This window comes from Canis aureus, chromosome 4, assembly GCF_053574225.1.
Source record: "Canis aureus isolate CA01 chromosome 4, VMU_Caureus_v.1.0, whole genome shotgun sequence".
Classification (NCBI taxonomy): Eukaryota; Metazoa; Chordata; class Mammalia; order Carnivora; family Canidae; genus Canis; species Canis aureus.
The window spans coordinates 64,099,892-64,114,848 of record NC_135614.1 but is presented as its reverse complement, the minus strand read 5'-3'; the positions used below and the strand labels follow the sequence as shown (position 1 = coordinate 64,114,848).

Sequence of the window (14,957 nt, the reverse complement as noted above, 5' to 3'; positions counted from 1 at the left end):
ACTTTCAGGTGTACAACATAATGATTCTATGTATGTATGTATTGTGAAATGATCACAATGAGTCTAGTTGATATCCATCACTACATGTAATTTTTTCTTATGATGATAACTTTTAAGATACACTTTCTTAGCAACTTTCAAATATACAATACGATGTTTTTAACTGAACTCACTGTGCTGTGCATTATATCTCTATGACTTATTTATTTTTTAACTGGAAGAGTTATTAGGTTTTTATTTACTGGTTCGCAGAGCTATTTCCCCCCTAAAATGCCAGCATACATCTGCAGGAATGGGCCAGAGTATAATCTGAGCATCCTAGTTAAAAACACCATGCTCTTCCCAAATCTACCTCCTGTTACTGACCTTGAGTCTCTTCTCTTAAAATGAATTTCTTCCCCTATATTTCCCTGGACCTTTTTGCAAATGAACCCCTTCCATGAAAAGTGGGCCCCACCAGCCCTTCAACACATGTAGACATTCTTAAATTTTGCATTGACCACACAAATTAGACCCTCCTTCTGCCATCTTTTACTACAAACATGGGTCATTTGGAAGTCAATAAACTTCCCCTGACAAATTTTTGTTGGCAAATATAGAATGATCTGTTTTGTTTTATACATTTATTTCTGCTCTTGTTTTCAAAAGATTTCTTTCCTATCTGAGCTTCACTACATTTGAGAACAAAACTGGATTAACTATATCTAATCCCCAAACATATATTTCTCTTTTGAATTATCTCATAACTTAAAATTGGGTTCCAGAATAAAGTGGGAGAACAAATTTCATATTTGCTGAAATTAATTCTTAAATTATTAAGACTCCCCAAACATCATTTTCAGAGATGAGCAGGAACTCTCAGGGCAGGAGGTTCTCTAAAAATTTTTTAAACGAATGCAAGAAAAAATAATTCTATATTAATCAAGGTGTGCTTATCTATCTGGTTTGCCTATGGATATTAAAATGATAACAAGCCAAGTTATAATCAATTATTTTGGGCATAGAGGAAATGAGTTAGACTTCCAGAGGATACAATGCTTAAATTTGCAGTAAATTCCAGTGAGATTCACTGGAATACTTCGACTGAATTACTGTCAACAAATGCACATCAAGGTCACCTTTGATCAATACTCTGAGTTTGCTGCACTGTTATTGTATTCACAGACATTCACGTAAGGACACAAAGGGAAGATTTACATTTTGGGTAATAATATGTCCCTGGCAGGACAAAGCTCAAGTCACCTTGAAACTCACTATGTCCAATGCAGAACTGCAAACATATAAATTAATAAAACAATCTATGATTTTCTGTGCCAATTTTTTTTATCCCCTCCTCTTCTCTTTCACATCTCTATACTGCTGAGCAGGATGTCCCTTGTGCCCTATGACTTTTGCCTTTCTCTTTATATTATGAATTTCAGCTTGTCCTTCAAGGTCCAGATTAATTACCACCTCTTCTGTGAAGCCTTCAAACTTAGATTTACCCTCTTTTCAACTTTTGGTTCAGGGTTCTTTGTAGTTCTCTGAAATTTAATATTCATCCCATTATGATGTAATTTTTTGGTTGTCCTCAAATTATCAGGAAGAAGCTCAAAGACAGTAGAGATCTTGTCTGTTTTGTGCCAAGCATTTTCTAGTTCCTGAAGATATAGCAATGAACAAAAGGGCTAGATAAATATGTTTTGAATGATCCATTTACTGGATAATTCAGTGGGTACAGACATATGGGCTTGGTTGTAGGGGAAGGGATAATATGGTTGTTATTTTCCACATTAGCCAGTTAAGTTATGAGAACAGATATAGAAACATATTTCTATGCATAATGGGACTTCAAAGAAAGGATAGATATTGAATTAGACATAATACTTACATCAAATTTACATAAGCTAATTAGTTATCATAGGCTAAGTGTGAAATGATGACATTGTTAGTGAGTTAGTTGTAGGTATGTATTTAAAATGATATAAGTGATCTTCTGTCCCTTAAACTTCCCTATATTCCAAATTATCATTGAAGAGCATATTAATTAAAAATTCATTTCATTCAACAAATATACTAGATGCTGAGATAATAAGAATGAATAAAAGAAATAAAATCTGAGCTCTCAAGGAGTTTAGGTCTTACTAGGCAGGAAAAGACACAAAATAATGCAGATACAGAAGATAATTTCAGATAATTAGTGCTGGGATAGTGGTATATTAATGAAGTAGAGTGTTGCTGCTAGAGAGAAGAGTCAGGGGAAGTCTCTATGAGGAAAGCAGAGACCTAAATAATGAATAGGTGCCAAGACATAGATGCTGAGTTGGGAGGAAATGTGGTAGGCGGTGGGTCAAGCAGTTGCTAAGGCCATAAGCAGAATGAACTGCTTGTGCTCAAAGGACAGAAGGAAAGCTAGTGTGGCTGGAACATAGTGACAAAGGAGGGTAGTAAAACTGAAGTCACCAATAATATAAGGTCAGATAATGAATAACATTTGAAACCATGGTAAGAAAATTGGATTTTATTCTTGGTGCATGGATAAGATACTGGGATATTTCTATGACCAAAGGAAGCAAGAACATAAAATAGGAAAAGGACAGTCTCTTCAACAAATGGTGTTGGAAAAACTGAACAGATGCATGCACAAGAATGAATCTGAACCATTTTCTTATACCATACACAAAAATAAACTCAAAATGGATGAAAGATCTAAATGTGAGATCTGAAACAATAAAATTCCTAGAAGAAAATATAGGCAACAATTTGTTTGACATCACTGTACAAACATTTTTCTAGGTATGTGTCCTCTGGGAAAGGAAATAAAAGCAAAATTAAACTATTGGGACTAAACCAAACTAAAATGCTTCTGCACAGTGAAAGAAACCATCAACGAAACAAAAAGACAGCCCACTGACTAGGAGAAGATATTTACAAGCAATATATCCAATAATGGGTTAATATCCAAAATATATAAAAAACCGAGAGGGTGCCTGGGTGGCTCAGTCACTTAAGCATCTGCCTTCAGCTCAGATCATGATCCCAGGGTTCTGGGATCGAGTCCCACATGAGGCTCTATGCTCTGCAGGGTGATTGCTTCTTCCTTTTTCTCTGCCTACTACTCCCTCTGCTTGTGCTCCCTCTCTCTGTCAAATAAATAAATAAAATCTTTTTAAAAAATCTTATAAAACTCCACACCAGAAAAACAATCCAATTAAAAATCATCAGAAGACACGAACAGACACTTCTCCAAAGATGACATCCAGATGGCCAACAGACAAGTGAAAAGATGCTCAACATCACTCATCATCAGGGAAATGAAAATCAAAACCACATTGACATACCACCTCACACCTGTCAGAATGGCTAAAATCAAAAACACAAGAAACAACAAGGGTTGGTGAGAATGCGGAGGAAAAAGAACCCTTATGCACTTTATGGGAATGTAATTTTGTGCAGCCGCTGTGGAAAACAGTATGGGGATTCCTCAAAAAATTAAAAATAGAGTTACCATTGACCCAGTAGTTCCACTACTGGTATTTATCCAAAGAATACAAAAACACAAATTCAAAAACATGTAAGTACCCCAATGTTGCAGCATTATTTACAATAGCCAAGATACGGAAGCAACCCAAGTGTTCATCAATTGATGAATGGATAAAGAAAATGTGGTACATGTGAATATGTATATAATATTTGAAAAAAATAAATGAATAAATAAAAGACACTGAGATATTTTTAGCAGAGAAATTAAATGATCTGAAATGATCTAATTTATATTTTTGAATAATAGTTTATATGCATGTATTTACATGTACTTATGTGTGACATACATATGTATGTATAACATGTATATATTAATGTAATATATAAATATGTATTTATATGTAACATATATAAATTGAAATTTAGCTGCTAGATGATAAAATGAATTCCAATGTGATTTTATGTCATGTGATCTGCTGAAGTCTAATTAATAGTCTAATTAATCAAAATGACATCATTACAGTCATATGTGGCCTTTCCAGTGTTAGATATTAGAAAAGTAGGGGCATTTGACATCATCTCCCCAAGATTTTGCTGGTATGTTGGAGCTTTGGTAACATATTTAAATAGCATTTATTAAGTTCTGCACCATGAGGTGAAGTTAAACTGGGTTTTTTTTGTTTGTTTTTTGGCTGGGTACAGTATACTTTATTGATGATACATGACAAGGTAGGGCTCCCCAAGCCCCTCCCCTTCCTCGGGGTCTGGGATGTAAATTGGAGGTCAGGAGATTCTCAGTGTGTTGGGGGATTAAGTTGGGGCAGGGACTCCCCAGCAGCTGAGGGCCTCTCTTCCTCTTGTTCTTGCTGGGGCTGGTGGTCCAGGAGGCCCTTACTCCTTGGACGCCATGTAGACAATGAGGTCCACCACCCAGTTGCCGTAGCCGAATTCATTGTCATACCAGGAATTGAGCTTGACGAAGTGGTCATTGAGGGCAATGCCAGCCCCGGCGTCGAAGGTGGAAGAGTGGTGTCACTGTTGAAGTCACAGGAGACAGCCTGGTCCTCAGTGTAGCCCAGGATGCCCTTGAGGGGGCCCTCCGATGCCTTCTTCACCACCTTCTAGATGTCGCATATTTGGCAGCTTTCTCCAGGCGGCAGGTCAGATCCACAACTGACATGTTGGGGGTGGGGACACGGAAGGCGATGCCAGTGAGCTTCCCGTTCAGCTCAGGGATGACCTTGCCCCCAGCCTTGGCGGTGCCAGTGGAAGCAGGGATGATGTTCTGGGCAGCCCCTCGGCCGCCACACCACAGCTTCTCAGAGGGGCCGTCCACGGTCTTCTGGGTGGCAGTGATGGCCTGGACGGTGGTCATGAGGCCCTCCACGATGCCGAAGGGGTCATGGATTACTTTGGCTAGAGGAGCCAAGCAGTCGGTGGTGCAGGAGGCGTTGCTGACAATCTTGAGGGAGTTGTCCTACTTCTTGTGGCTCCCGCCCATCGCAAACATGGGGGCATCAGCAGAAGGAGCAGAGATGATGACCCTCTTGGCCCTGCCCTTCAAGTGAGCCCCAGCCTTCTCCATGGTGGCAAAGACCCCAATGGACTCCACAACATACTCAGCACCAGCATCACCCCATTTGATGTTGGCGGGATCTCGCTCCTGGAAGATGGAGATGGCCTTCCCGTTGATGCCAAGTCTCCCGTTCTCAGCCTTGACCGTGCCATGGAATTTGCTGTGGGTAGAATCATACTGGAACAGGTACACCATGTAGTTGAGATCAATGAAGAGGTCATTGATGGCGACAGTATCCACTTTGCCAGAGTTAACAGCAGCCCTGGTGACCAAGCACCCGGTAGGGCCCGATCTGTCCACTCTGCCCTTCATCAGCGTGTCTCCTGCCGGGCTGACCCTGCGCCGGCAGGTGCGACTGTCTGTCCAACAGGGAGGAGCCCAGAGCCTGAAGTTAAACTGTTGATTGAGGGCCGCCTGGGTGGCTCAGTGGTTGAGCATCTGCCTTCCGCTCAGGGTATGATCCTGGAGTCCTGGGATCGAGTCCCACTTTGGGCTCCCCTTGGGGAGCCTGCTTCTCCCTCTGCCTGTGTGTCTCTGCCTCTCTGTCTCTCATAAATAAATAAATAACATCTTTAAACTGTTGATTGAAAACACTCATGTTCTGAATGTCAATTCTGTTTCCATGATTAATTTGCTATGTTGTTTTCCTCTGCATTTTATTTCCTGAAAAATAAGAAGGAGCAGTGGTACATGTGAAAAATAGATGTAAGAGAAATTTTGCGAAAGTACAGCCATGTGGATTTTGCTATAGCGTATTTCAAAGTTGCTATTTGTCCTTCTATTGCCAGCAGACTACATTTCTAAGAAATAATGAGCCGAGCTCTCTTGAATGAACAGATCCGTGGTAGAATGACTTTGGCACGTAGAGAAGCACAGTAACTACCTTAAGTCCCCCAAGCTCTATCGCGGGCTTCATAATGCTCTGGCCACTGCGCAGAATCAGCTCCCAGGACTATGCAGCACAATGAAGAGCAAGTCCTCTTCTCTCAGTCTTTCAGTGCCTGAAACAATAAATTTATGAACTGTGTGCTTTCATTGCTGCCCAGAAAGTGGGCTATTCTTCCGTGAAAACACATATTAATAGATCGTGGAGGTCAGTTTTAAAGAACCCCCTCTGCCTTCAGTGTCTGCAAAGATAAACCCTGATGTCAAACAGCATGAAGCGCACTCCCATCCCCACAGACAGCACTAGTATCCACGCACGGCTTGCTCTCTCTAGAATGAAGGACTGACAGGCATCAGCCTCACTCCTTCCCCTCTTCCCTTTCCATCACAAATAAGGTTTTTCAAAAAAAGGCTCTCAGAGCTTTAGCCTATCAAAGTCTTTGTTGTTTGTGAAAATGATTATTGTTTCTTGAGCCTTCAGAAAGAAGCATCAAAAACCAAAACCACTTTTGACAGTTCACAGTGGAATAAAAGTGATAGGACACCATCCCCTACATTTTCATCCTCAAAAATGAGCTCCTCTGAAAGAAAATGATGTAGTTTTCAAGGAGCTGTGATTTTTCTTCCTCCTTTTATGTAGTCAGCAGTGCTTTTCCACCATATATTTCATACAGAATCCATGTCAAAAATCTTCAGGGGAATTTAGAAAAGGTAGATAGCCTTCAGCCTCTGCCCTTGGGCAGCTAGGAGTCTCATTGTGTTAGGAAGGACAAAGAGAACTGAAGTTACTTAAGAGTCCCTAGAGGTTTAACAATTCAAACTTGAAATCAGACAGCCCTGTGTTCAAATTCTTCCCTTACCCTTATTCCTTTAGACTTGTATGACATGCTGATCTCCAGAAACCTTAGAAATCTTGGCAAAACAAATGTAATATTAATCATCTCCTAGGGATGCTATGAGGATGAATGAGGTAATGAATCATGCATAGAAAGTATTGAGCATGGTACCAGAGCCCCAAATAAGAACTTAAAAAGCATTAGCTAGTGAAAAAAAAAAAGCATTAGCTATTATTTCTTAGTAAACAGTAATAAGGAGAATAAATGTTATATAAAACAAATTTTTAAGTGGCCCATGAGAATTATATTACAAACTTATATTCACAAATTATAAATATGGACTATGTTTTCATTTTTTTTATAGGCATTTTAAATTGTTGTATGGCATACAATGTTGGTCTCCTAGAAGCAAAGATATTTTCCGGTCCTTCAAGTGAACAGTTTGGCTATGCAGTCCAGCAGTTTATAAATCCAAAAGGCAACTGGTAAGAATATTCTCTTTATGATTTCAATAAGAATACTGTATAAATTTAATATTCAATTCCAATTACTTGTTCGGATTAGTACATAAGTATATTATTAATAGATAGCCCCCAAATATCCTTAAATGATGGCTCTTTCCTTCAGAGTTGATAAATTTGAGATTGATAATTAATGAGATGGTGTAATGGTACTTTTTAAAACCTAGATAGAAAACTTTTCCTAAATATTTTGTAGTACATTTATTGTAGTAGTTTTGACCATTTAATTAATGGATGGAGGGATGGAGGGAGGGAAAGGAAGGGAGGGACAATGGGCTGGTGGATGAATGGATAGAGAGATCGATAGATATATAGATAGGTTTGTTTTCATTTCTTATTCTGTAAACAGGTATCCACCATTGAGCTTTTGTAAATGGTCAACTAGCTAATGCTGCCTCTTGGCCAGATGGTAGAATTTTCTCCTAAATTTTTTCCTTCAGCAAGGCTGTATCTACTGGGTCATTCTAAGTCAATCTTCCCTCCTCTGTGTGGCACAGGATTCTCAGAAGACTTCATGCAAAATTTACAGTTAGCTTTCTCTAGTGCATTTTTATCATTTGTTTTTGCCTGAAAGTGCACCTGGTTTTTTAATGCTGTGTAATGGTTACATTTAAACCATGGTTACATTTATATGCACTATCTTCATGTATATGGAAATATATACCCCCACAGCTGGTTTAAATTTCTCATAGAAATAATGAAAATAATGTAGGGGAATTCAGATGATTCTGAAAGTTGTCTTTAAGTTGAAGAACTGTAGCTCCTCCCTTGCCAGTCCTGCTGTTCACTGGTCACAAGAGTCCTGCCACTGGAACCTTATCTCCCTGTTGCAGCGGAAGGTTCCAGACTTACCCTATAGCTTGCAAAGTGGATCCTTTAGCGTTCTTTCCAATGATTGAATGGGCTATTGTTGGCTTATCAAGTAAAAGCTATAATTAATAGTATTTTTTCTGTGTGAACTTATGTTTGATGCTCAAAAATTAAATTTAAGGAAACATTTAAAATCCAGATTATCCACATTTTGAAGCATGCCTATCTGTGTGATAAGGAAATAAAATGAAATTATCACTCAAGAGGGCACTATGTGTCAGAAGGCATCTTGAAGGAAGTGACTCATGAGGTGGGTCTCAAGGGGAGGAAATGAATAGTCAGGAGAAAAGCATTAACTAATATGAGGAGACTTGGAAAGCAAGGTGCATTGCAGTTTGTCAGTCATTTGGAAGGATTAAGAATGGTCTGGTTAAAAACCCAAAGAGTAGTAATTATTGACATCGTTTGGGGTATGAGAGCACATGTCTAACAATTATCTTATTATGCTTTGTTAATCATAAACTGTAGTCAAGAGCGTAGGAAGATGTTATGGTTGGAATAGTTTGACCTTGGAATCTAGCACATAAAGTTGCTGATGACCCACAATTTTACATGTCCAGCCCCGATTCTTTCCTGAACTGTAGATACCCAGAACAACCATCACGGCATTGATGCCTACATACCAAACTTAACATACCAAACTTAAATAAATATTTGAAAAATAAATAAATACATAAATAAATAAATAAATAAATATTTGATTTTCTGTACCAGTGATGAGACCAAAAATCCTTGACTCCTCTCTTTCTGTCACCTCCCCCCATATCTCATCCATTAGTCAGTGCCATTGATACCACCACCAAAATACATGTGATAACAGACTGCTGGTTAACCCTATCTTCCCTGCAGTCCCTGCTCAAACCAACGTGAGTCCTTGCTGCAACCACTTCTTAACCCACCTTCTGCTTCCCTTCTTACCCCTCAGGACAGGCTCATGAACGCTTAAATACATGATTCAAATAATGTCACTCCCTAGATTAAAACCTTCTGTGGCTTCCAACTGCAATTAGAATACATTAAAACTATTTAAAGGATCTTCCATGATCTGGTCTCAGTGTACCTATCCTGTCTCATGATTTACCCCCTCACTCTTGCACCCCATGAATTGTGTCTTCTGTCCGTCCCTTGAACACACTAAACTCATTACTATGTCAAAGCTTCTGCAAATGCTTTTCTCCTGGAAGGAGAAGTCTCCCCAGGATCTTCACTTGCTTGCTTGGTTCCCGTTGTTCAGTCTCTGCTCAAATGTCTTCTCTTCATAGAAACTTTTCAGAGCATGTCTACCTAAATGAGCACTTCAGCACACCTCGCGGCCATTCTCCTACCTTCTGTGTAAATTTATTTTATGTAGATTAGTCATTACTATCTGAAATCACCTTTGTCTGCATGCTCATCGTCTGTCTTCTGCCCTGAAGAGACAGAAGTGCATTGTTTTTTTCCAGTGGCATGTACTCAGAAGCCAGAGTGCTATCTGGCACCAAGTTAGGGGATCAATAATTATTTGCTGAATGATTGAATGAAAGCCCTATTTCCAAATGACTCACCTGAGGTACTCCATGAAGTGAACTATAGTAGTTTGACTTAAGTATGAGCTGAACAAGACCTTTGGAGGGACTCTGAAGTTCTGTTTCATAAGTGTGGCCTTGCTGAGGATAATCTGCAATCAAGCTTGAGGTTCTTTTTAAATGACAAGGTAAAGATTGTTCTTTCCGGGACAAGGTATATCTAAAATAAAGAGCCACCATCAGTAGTAGATGCTATTAGAGATGATAAACCCATCAAGGGTTGGAGGGCAACTCAACTACTGGCCACACTGCAGGTTGGAAGTTGAATAAGACAAACCAGGACAAAATGTTGACAGGGATCTAGCAAGCAGAGTCCCAGGAAAGTGAGAGGCAGCCATACATCCTTTCTCTCTCCACTATTCTCTCTGAGCATACAAAACATTGTTAAAAGATGAATGTCTTAGCAACTATGATAAGATTCTGGTGCTGATCAGGTTATGTCCAGACCAACGACACGAGACATTCTTAAGTCCCTCTGTGGCCTTCTTATGACATTCCTGAAAGATGTATAAACACAGGACAATTACTACTGGGAAACAAGTCACCGCTCTGTTATTGGCTGGTCTAATGCCTTTAACTCCAGTATAGAGCTTTCTGGTAAGGTGTAATGTCAGGCTTATCAAGGCCTTACTTCCCTCAAGCCTGTCTATAACACCAGCTGCTACGAGCGTACCCTGGCACACAAGAAGAGAAAGGCTTCCTGAGAGGCTAATCCGATGGCAGGACACAGCTGGAAGGAAAGAGAGCCGAAGCCAGCCTGGCATGCCCGTCTGCCCTTCCACCCTGCTGGCCTTGTTAAAGCAAAGCAGCAGAAGAGGTCGAGTCATGGACGTGATCTGCGAATCCACCACAGGCGGAACACAGGGTGAGGTACAGCGTAGGAAACGTCGACCATACCTTTAAGGAGTGTGGAGTAGAGCCAAAGAGGAAGATCGATATGTAGAGCTTGCAACCATGAGTAATACCAGAGATATAGTAAGGGCCAACCCCAGGTGCTTAATAGCGCTGGTGTTCCCTCAGTGTCACTAACTGTATGATCTTACTGTGAAGAGTTCATTTTTTCCTCCCACGGCCTGGGACACTTGATGGACAAGATTTGCTCCTGGCCCCACTCTCATGAGCCTGGCCCTGCCAAGGTGCCTGGCTGCAGAGGTGCCTGGCAGAGGCAGCCAATGGCTTTTCCCACTTGCTGGAGCAGGCCACAGCTAGGACCAGCGGCCCTCACGGCTCTCAGGCTCAAGGAAAATAGTATGAAACTTGAAATCCAGAATCGCCTATTTGTTTTGACGATTGGCACTATGCCGGTCTCCACTCCTAATTTATGAAACTGCACAGACGTTATAGAAGTAGCAGATGTGAGAAGGACTGTTTAAACATTAACTTTCCTCCTGATACTAATCAAGTTAGCTTTGGGCACAGAAAGTGGGATTACTGTGAATTCCTTTAATAACTGAGTCTTTTTCTCTTGGATTTATATAACACACACACACACACACACACACACACACACTCACACACTCTTTTGTTTTCTTTACTCTCTTACTGCTTGTTCTGAAGCTTTCTTTGACTTTCTTTACCATCTGTATTGTTGAGCCCCAACTCTATCTCTCAGCCCTTTCCTTCCTTCTGACAACTTGCTTATGGCTCTAGTCTGTTTTCTTTTTTTTTTTTTTTTAGTCTAAGTTTTCTTAAACCATGCTCCTTATTTTTCAAGTACCGCTTCAACTGTTCCATATGTCCCATGTTTCTTTCCTTTTAAAAAAAAAAAAAAGATTTTATTTATTCATGAAGGACACAGAGAGAGAGAGGCAGAGACACAGGCAGAGGGAGAAGCAGGCTCCATGCAGGGAGCCTGATATGGGACTTGATCCCACGTCTCCAGGATCACACCCTGGAGTGAAGGCAGCACTAAACTGCTGAGCCACCCGGGCTGCCCATGTCCCATGTTTCTAAGAATTTATAGGCGTAGTCTACACTGGATTGTACAAGAGCTTAACAAAATTATCTTGATGCTTTTGTTTGTTTTATTTATTATACTTTTACTGCACTGTGGACTTTTACTCTGGAAATAGTAGTGATGTGGCTTTGAGAATTCTAGAGTTTTTTTTAAGTTTCAAATAAGCTATCTATAGGCAAGATTACCTCCCAAGCAGAGCAGCAGTGTGCCCCTCTGTAAGTAAAGCTGTGGTCTGCTCTCCCTTCAATGTCACTTTGAGGCCTCCATCATACACACAGGATGTTCCAATGTAGATGATGCAGTTCTTATCAGAAGCAATTATACAAAGGATTGAGATATGTTTAAAGTCATTTCCTGGAAGCTTATAGTGCTATGTACTGTCTCTGTCTAATCCGAAGGCCTGCCGCATGAATAGTCTGAGCTCATTATATGACTCAAAAACCTTAGAACAGTCACTTGTGTAACCAAAACTGTCTGGCAGTAAGGGGTATTTCCAGTGGAAGAGATGTAATTTCTTGTGTCAGCAAGGACTAGTGCATGCTTGTTTAAGAAAAGAAGAGAAATATAATGAACATATATTATGGCCAATAAAAAATTCCATTTATATATGAGCTTATATTATAGTTCTAACTTTCTAACTAAGAAAAATATGAATAAAGCTCTAAGTGTGTTACAAATGTACCAACTTGTCTATAGGATATATGGAAGAGAATTTTAGATAAATAAGAAACATTCAATTCAATACACATATCAAAGATTATGTCATATATAGGTTGGAATAACAGTATTTGGTATTTACTGATATTTACAATATTTAAAAGTACTGAGGACTCTTTCTTTGCCAAATGCATAATGCTCACAATGGCTGTATTATTACTCCTTTTACAAATGAGGGGACCCGGACTTAGAAAGTTTGAGTAGTGTGCCTAAGATTACAGAGCTAAGAAGTAATATGCATACAGTAGATTAATGCAAAACAAAGATGAAATGTTCCAAGCATACATATTTTTTTAAATATCCAAGGAGGAGAGTGGCAGAAAATAATTGGAATTTATAAAAAATATTAAATTATAATTGTCATATAAACTTTATAAAGTAATATCAACTTCATTCAGTATTTTGAATGAAAATCTCTGTTACAAAACAGCATTGCATGGACAGAGATGACAGTCACCATCTATCTTTTCATTCTCTCATAGATAGATATTTGTCATATTAGGAGCCAGAGCACAAGGGTTTTACCCTCAGCTTCCCCACTGCTAGCTGGGTGACTTAGAGAAAGTCTACAACCTCTCTGGAGTACAGAGAGGGCCATCCCTATCAAACTGGAATGTTTTGAGCACCTTGTGAAAGAATAAAAGTAAAGCACTTCACTGGTAAAATCCAAATAAAATCTGTAGTTTAGTTGAAAAAAAAAAAAGGTAACGTACTTCAAAAACAAAAGTGCTCTAGGAATAAATCTAACCAAAGAGGTGAAAGACCTGTACTTGGAAAACTATAAAACACTAATGAAAGAAATTGAAGAAGACTCAAAGAAAGGGAAGGATATTCCAGGTCGTAAGTTGGAGGAACAAAGATTGTTAAAGTATCTATACTACCCAAAGCAATTTACACATTTAGTGCAATCCCTATCAAAATATCAACAGCATTCTTCACAGAGCTAGAACACAGAATCCTAAAATTTGTGTAGAACCCCAGAAGGCCCTGAATTGTCAAAGCAATCTTGAAAAAGAAAAGCAAAGCTGGAGGCATCACAATTCTGGACTTAAAGTTATATTACAAAGCTGTAATAATCAAAATAGTATGATATTGGTACAAAGACACATAGATCAATGGAACAGAATAAAAAATGAGAAATAAGCCCACAACTATACAATTAATCCTCAGTAAAGCAGGAAAAAGTCTCTTCAAAAAATGATGTGGGGAAAACTGGACAGCTACATGCAAAAGTAAGAAACTTTCTTACGTCATATACAAAAATAAATTCAAAACGGATTAAAATCCTAAATGTGAGACCTGAAACCATCAAAATCCTAGAAGAGAGCATAGGCAGTAAGCTCTTTAAGCCATAGCATTTTTTTACACAGCTCCTGAGACAAGGGAAACAAAAGCAAAAATAAACTATTAGGACTTCATCAAAATAAAAAGTTTCTTTATAATAAAAGAAATCATCAAAAAAACCAAAAGGCAACCTACTAGATGGGAAAAGACATTTGCAAATGACATATTTAATAAAGGGTTAGTATGCAAAATATATAAAGAACTTACAAAACTCAGGGTGCCTAGTGGCTCAGTCAGGTAAGCATCTGACTGTTGATTTCAGCTCAGGTCCTGATCTCAGGGTTATGAGTTCAAGCCCCACTTTGGGCTCCAACTGGGAATGGGGCTACTAAAACAAAAACAAAAACTTATGGAACGCAACACCCCCCCAAAAAATCCAGTTTAAAATGGGCAGAAGACATGAACAACTATTTCTCAAAAAAAGGCATCCTGATGACCAACAGACACATGAAAAAGATATTCATCATCACTTACCTTCGGGGAAATGCAAATCAAAACTATTATGAGATATCACCTTAAACCTGGTTAGCTAAAATCAATAGCATGAGAAACAACAGGTGTTGGCAAGGATGCAGAAAAAGGGGAACCCTCTTGCACTATTGGTAGGAATGCAAACTGTTGCAGCCACCGTGGAAAATAGTATAGAGGTTCTTCAAAAGGTTAAAAATAAAAGTACCCTATGATCTAGTAATTGCACTACTGGGTATTTACCCAAAGAATACAAAAACGCTAATTCAGAGGGATGTGTGCACCCCTGGGTTTATAGCAGCATAAACTGCAATAGTCAAGACATGCAAGCAACTCAAGTATCCATCTATTGACGAGAGGGTAAAGAAGATGTAGTTTATATATAATGGAATATTATTCAGTCACAAAAAATGAAATCTTACCATTTGCAATGACATTTTTGGGTGATAGAGAGTATAAGGCTAAGTGAAATAACTCAGAGAAAGACAAATACTATGATTTCACTATCATGTGGAGTTTAAGAAACAAAACAAACAAGCAAAGGGGAAAAAAAGAGAGAAAGAGAGAGAAACAAATCAAAAAACAGACTCTAATTATAGAGAACAAACTGATGGTTACCAGAAGGAATGTGAGGGCAGAGGGTTGGGTGAAATAGGTGATGGGGATTAAGGAGTGCACTTGTGATGAGCACCAGGTGTCATATGGAAGTGTTGAAACACTATATTATACACCTGAAACTCCTATTACACTGTATGT

The 14,957-nt window shown here is 39.1% G+C and overlaps 1 protein-coding gene and 1 pseudogene across 1 annotated transcript in view; one reads left to right on the top strand and one right to left on the bottom strand.

The window, feature by feature from the left end:
• The window catches only part of ITGA2 (integrin subunit alpha 2), a 102,373-nt gene that overhangs the window by 19,563 nt on the left and 67,853 nt on the right, over positions 1-14,957 (top strand). Inside the window, exon 2 of the mRNA XM_077896003.1 lies at positions 7,124-7,244. Coding sequence (XP_077752129.1) covers positions 7,124-7,244 — 121 coding nt within the window. The remainder of the gene's footprint in view (positions 1-7,123; positions 7,245-14,957) is intronic.
• On the bottom strand, positions 4,052-5,657 carry LOC144311916 (glyceraldehyde-3-phosphate dehydrogenase pseudogene; annotated as a pseudogene).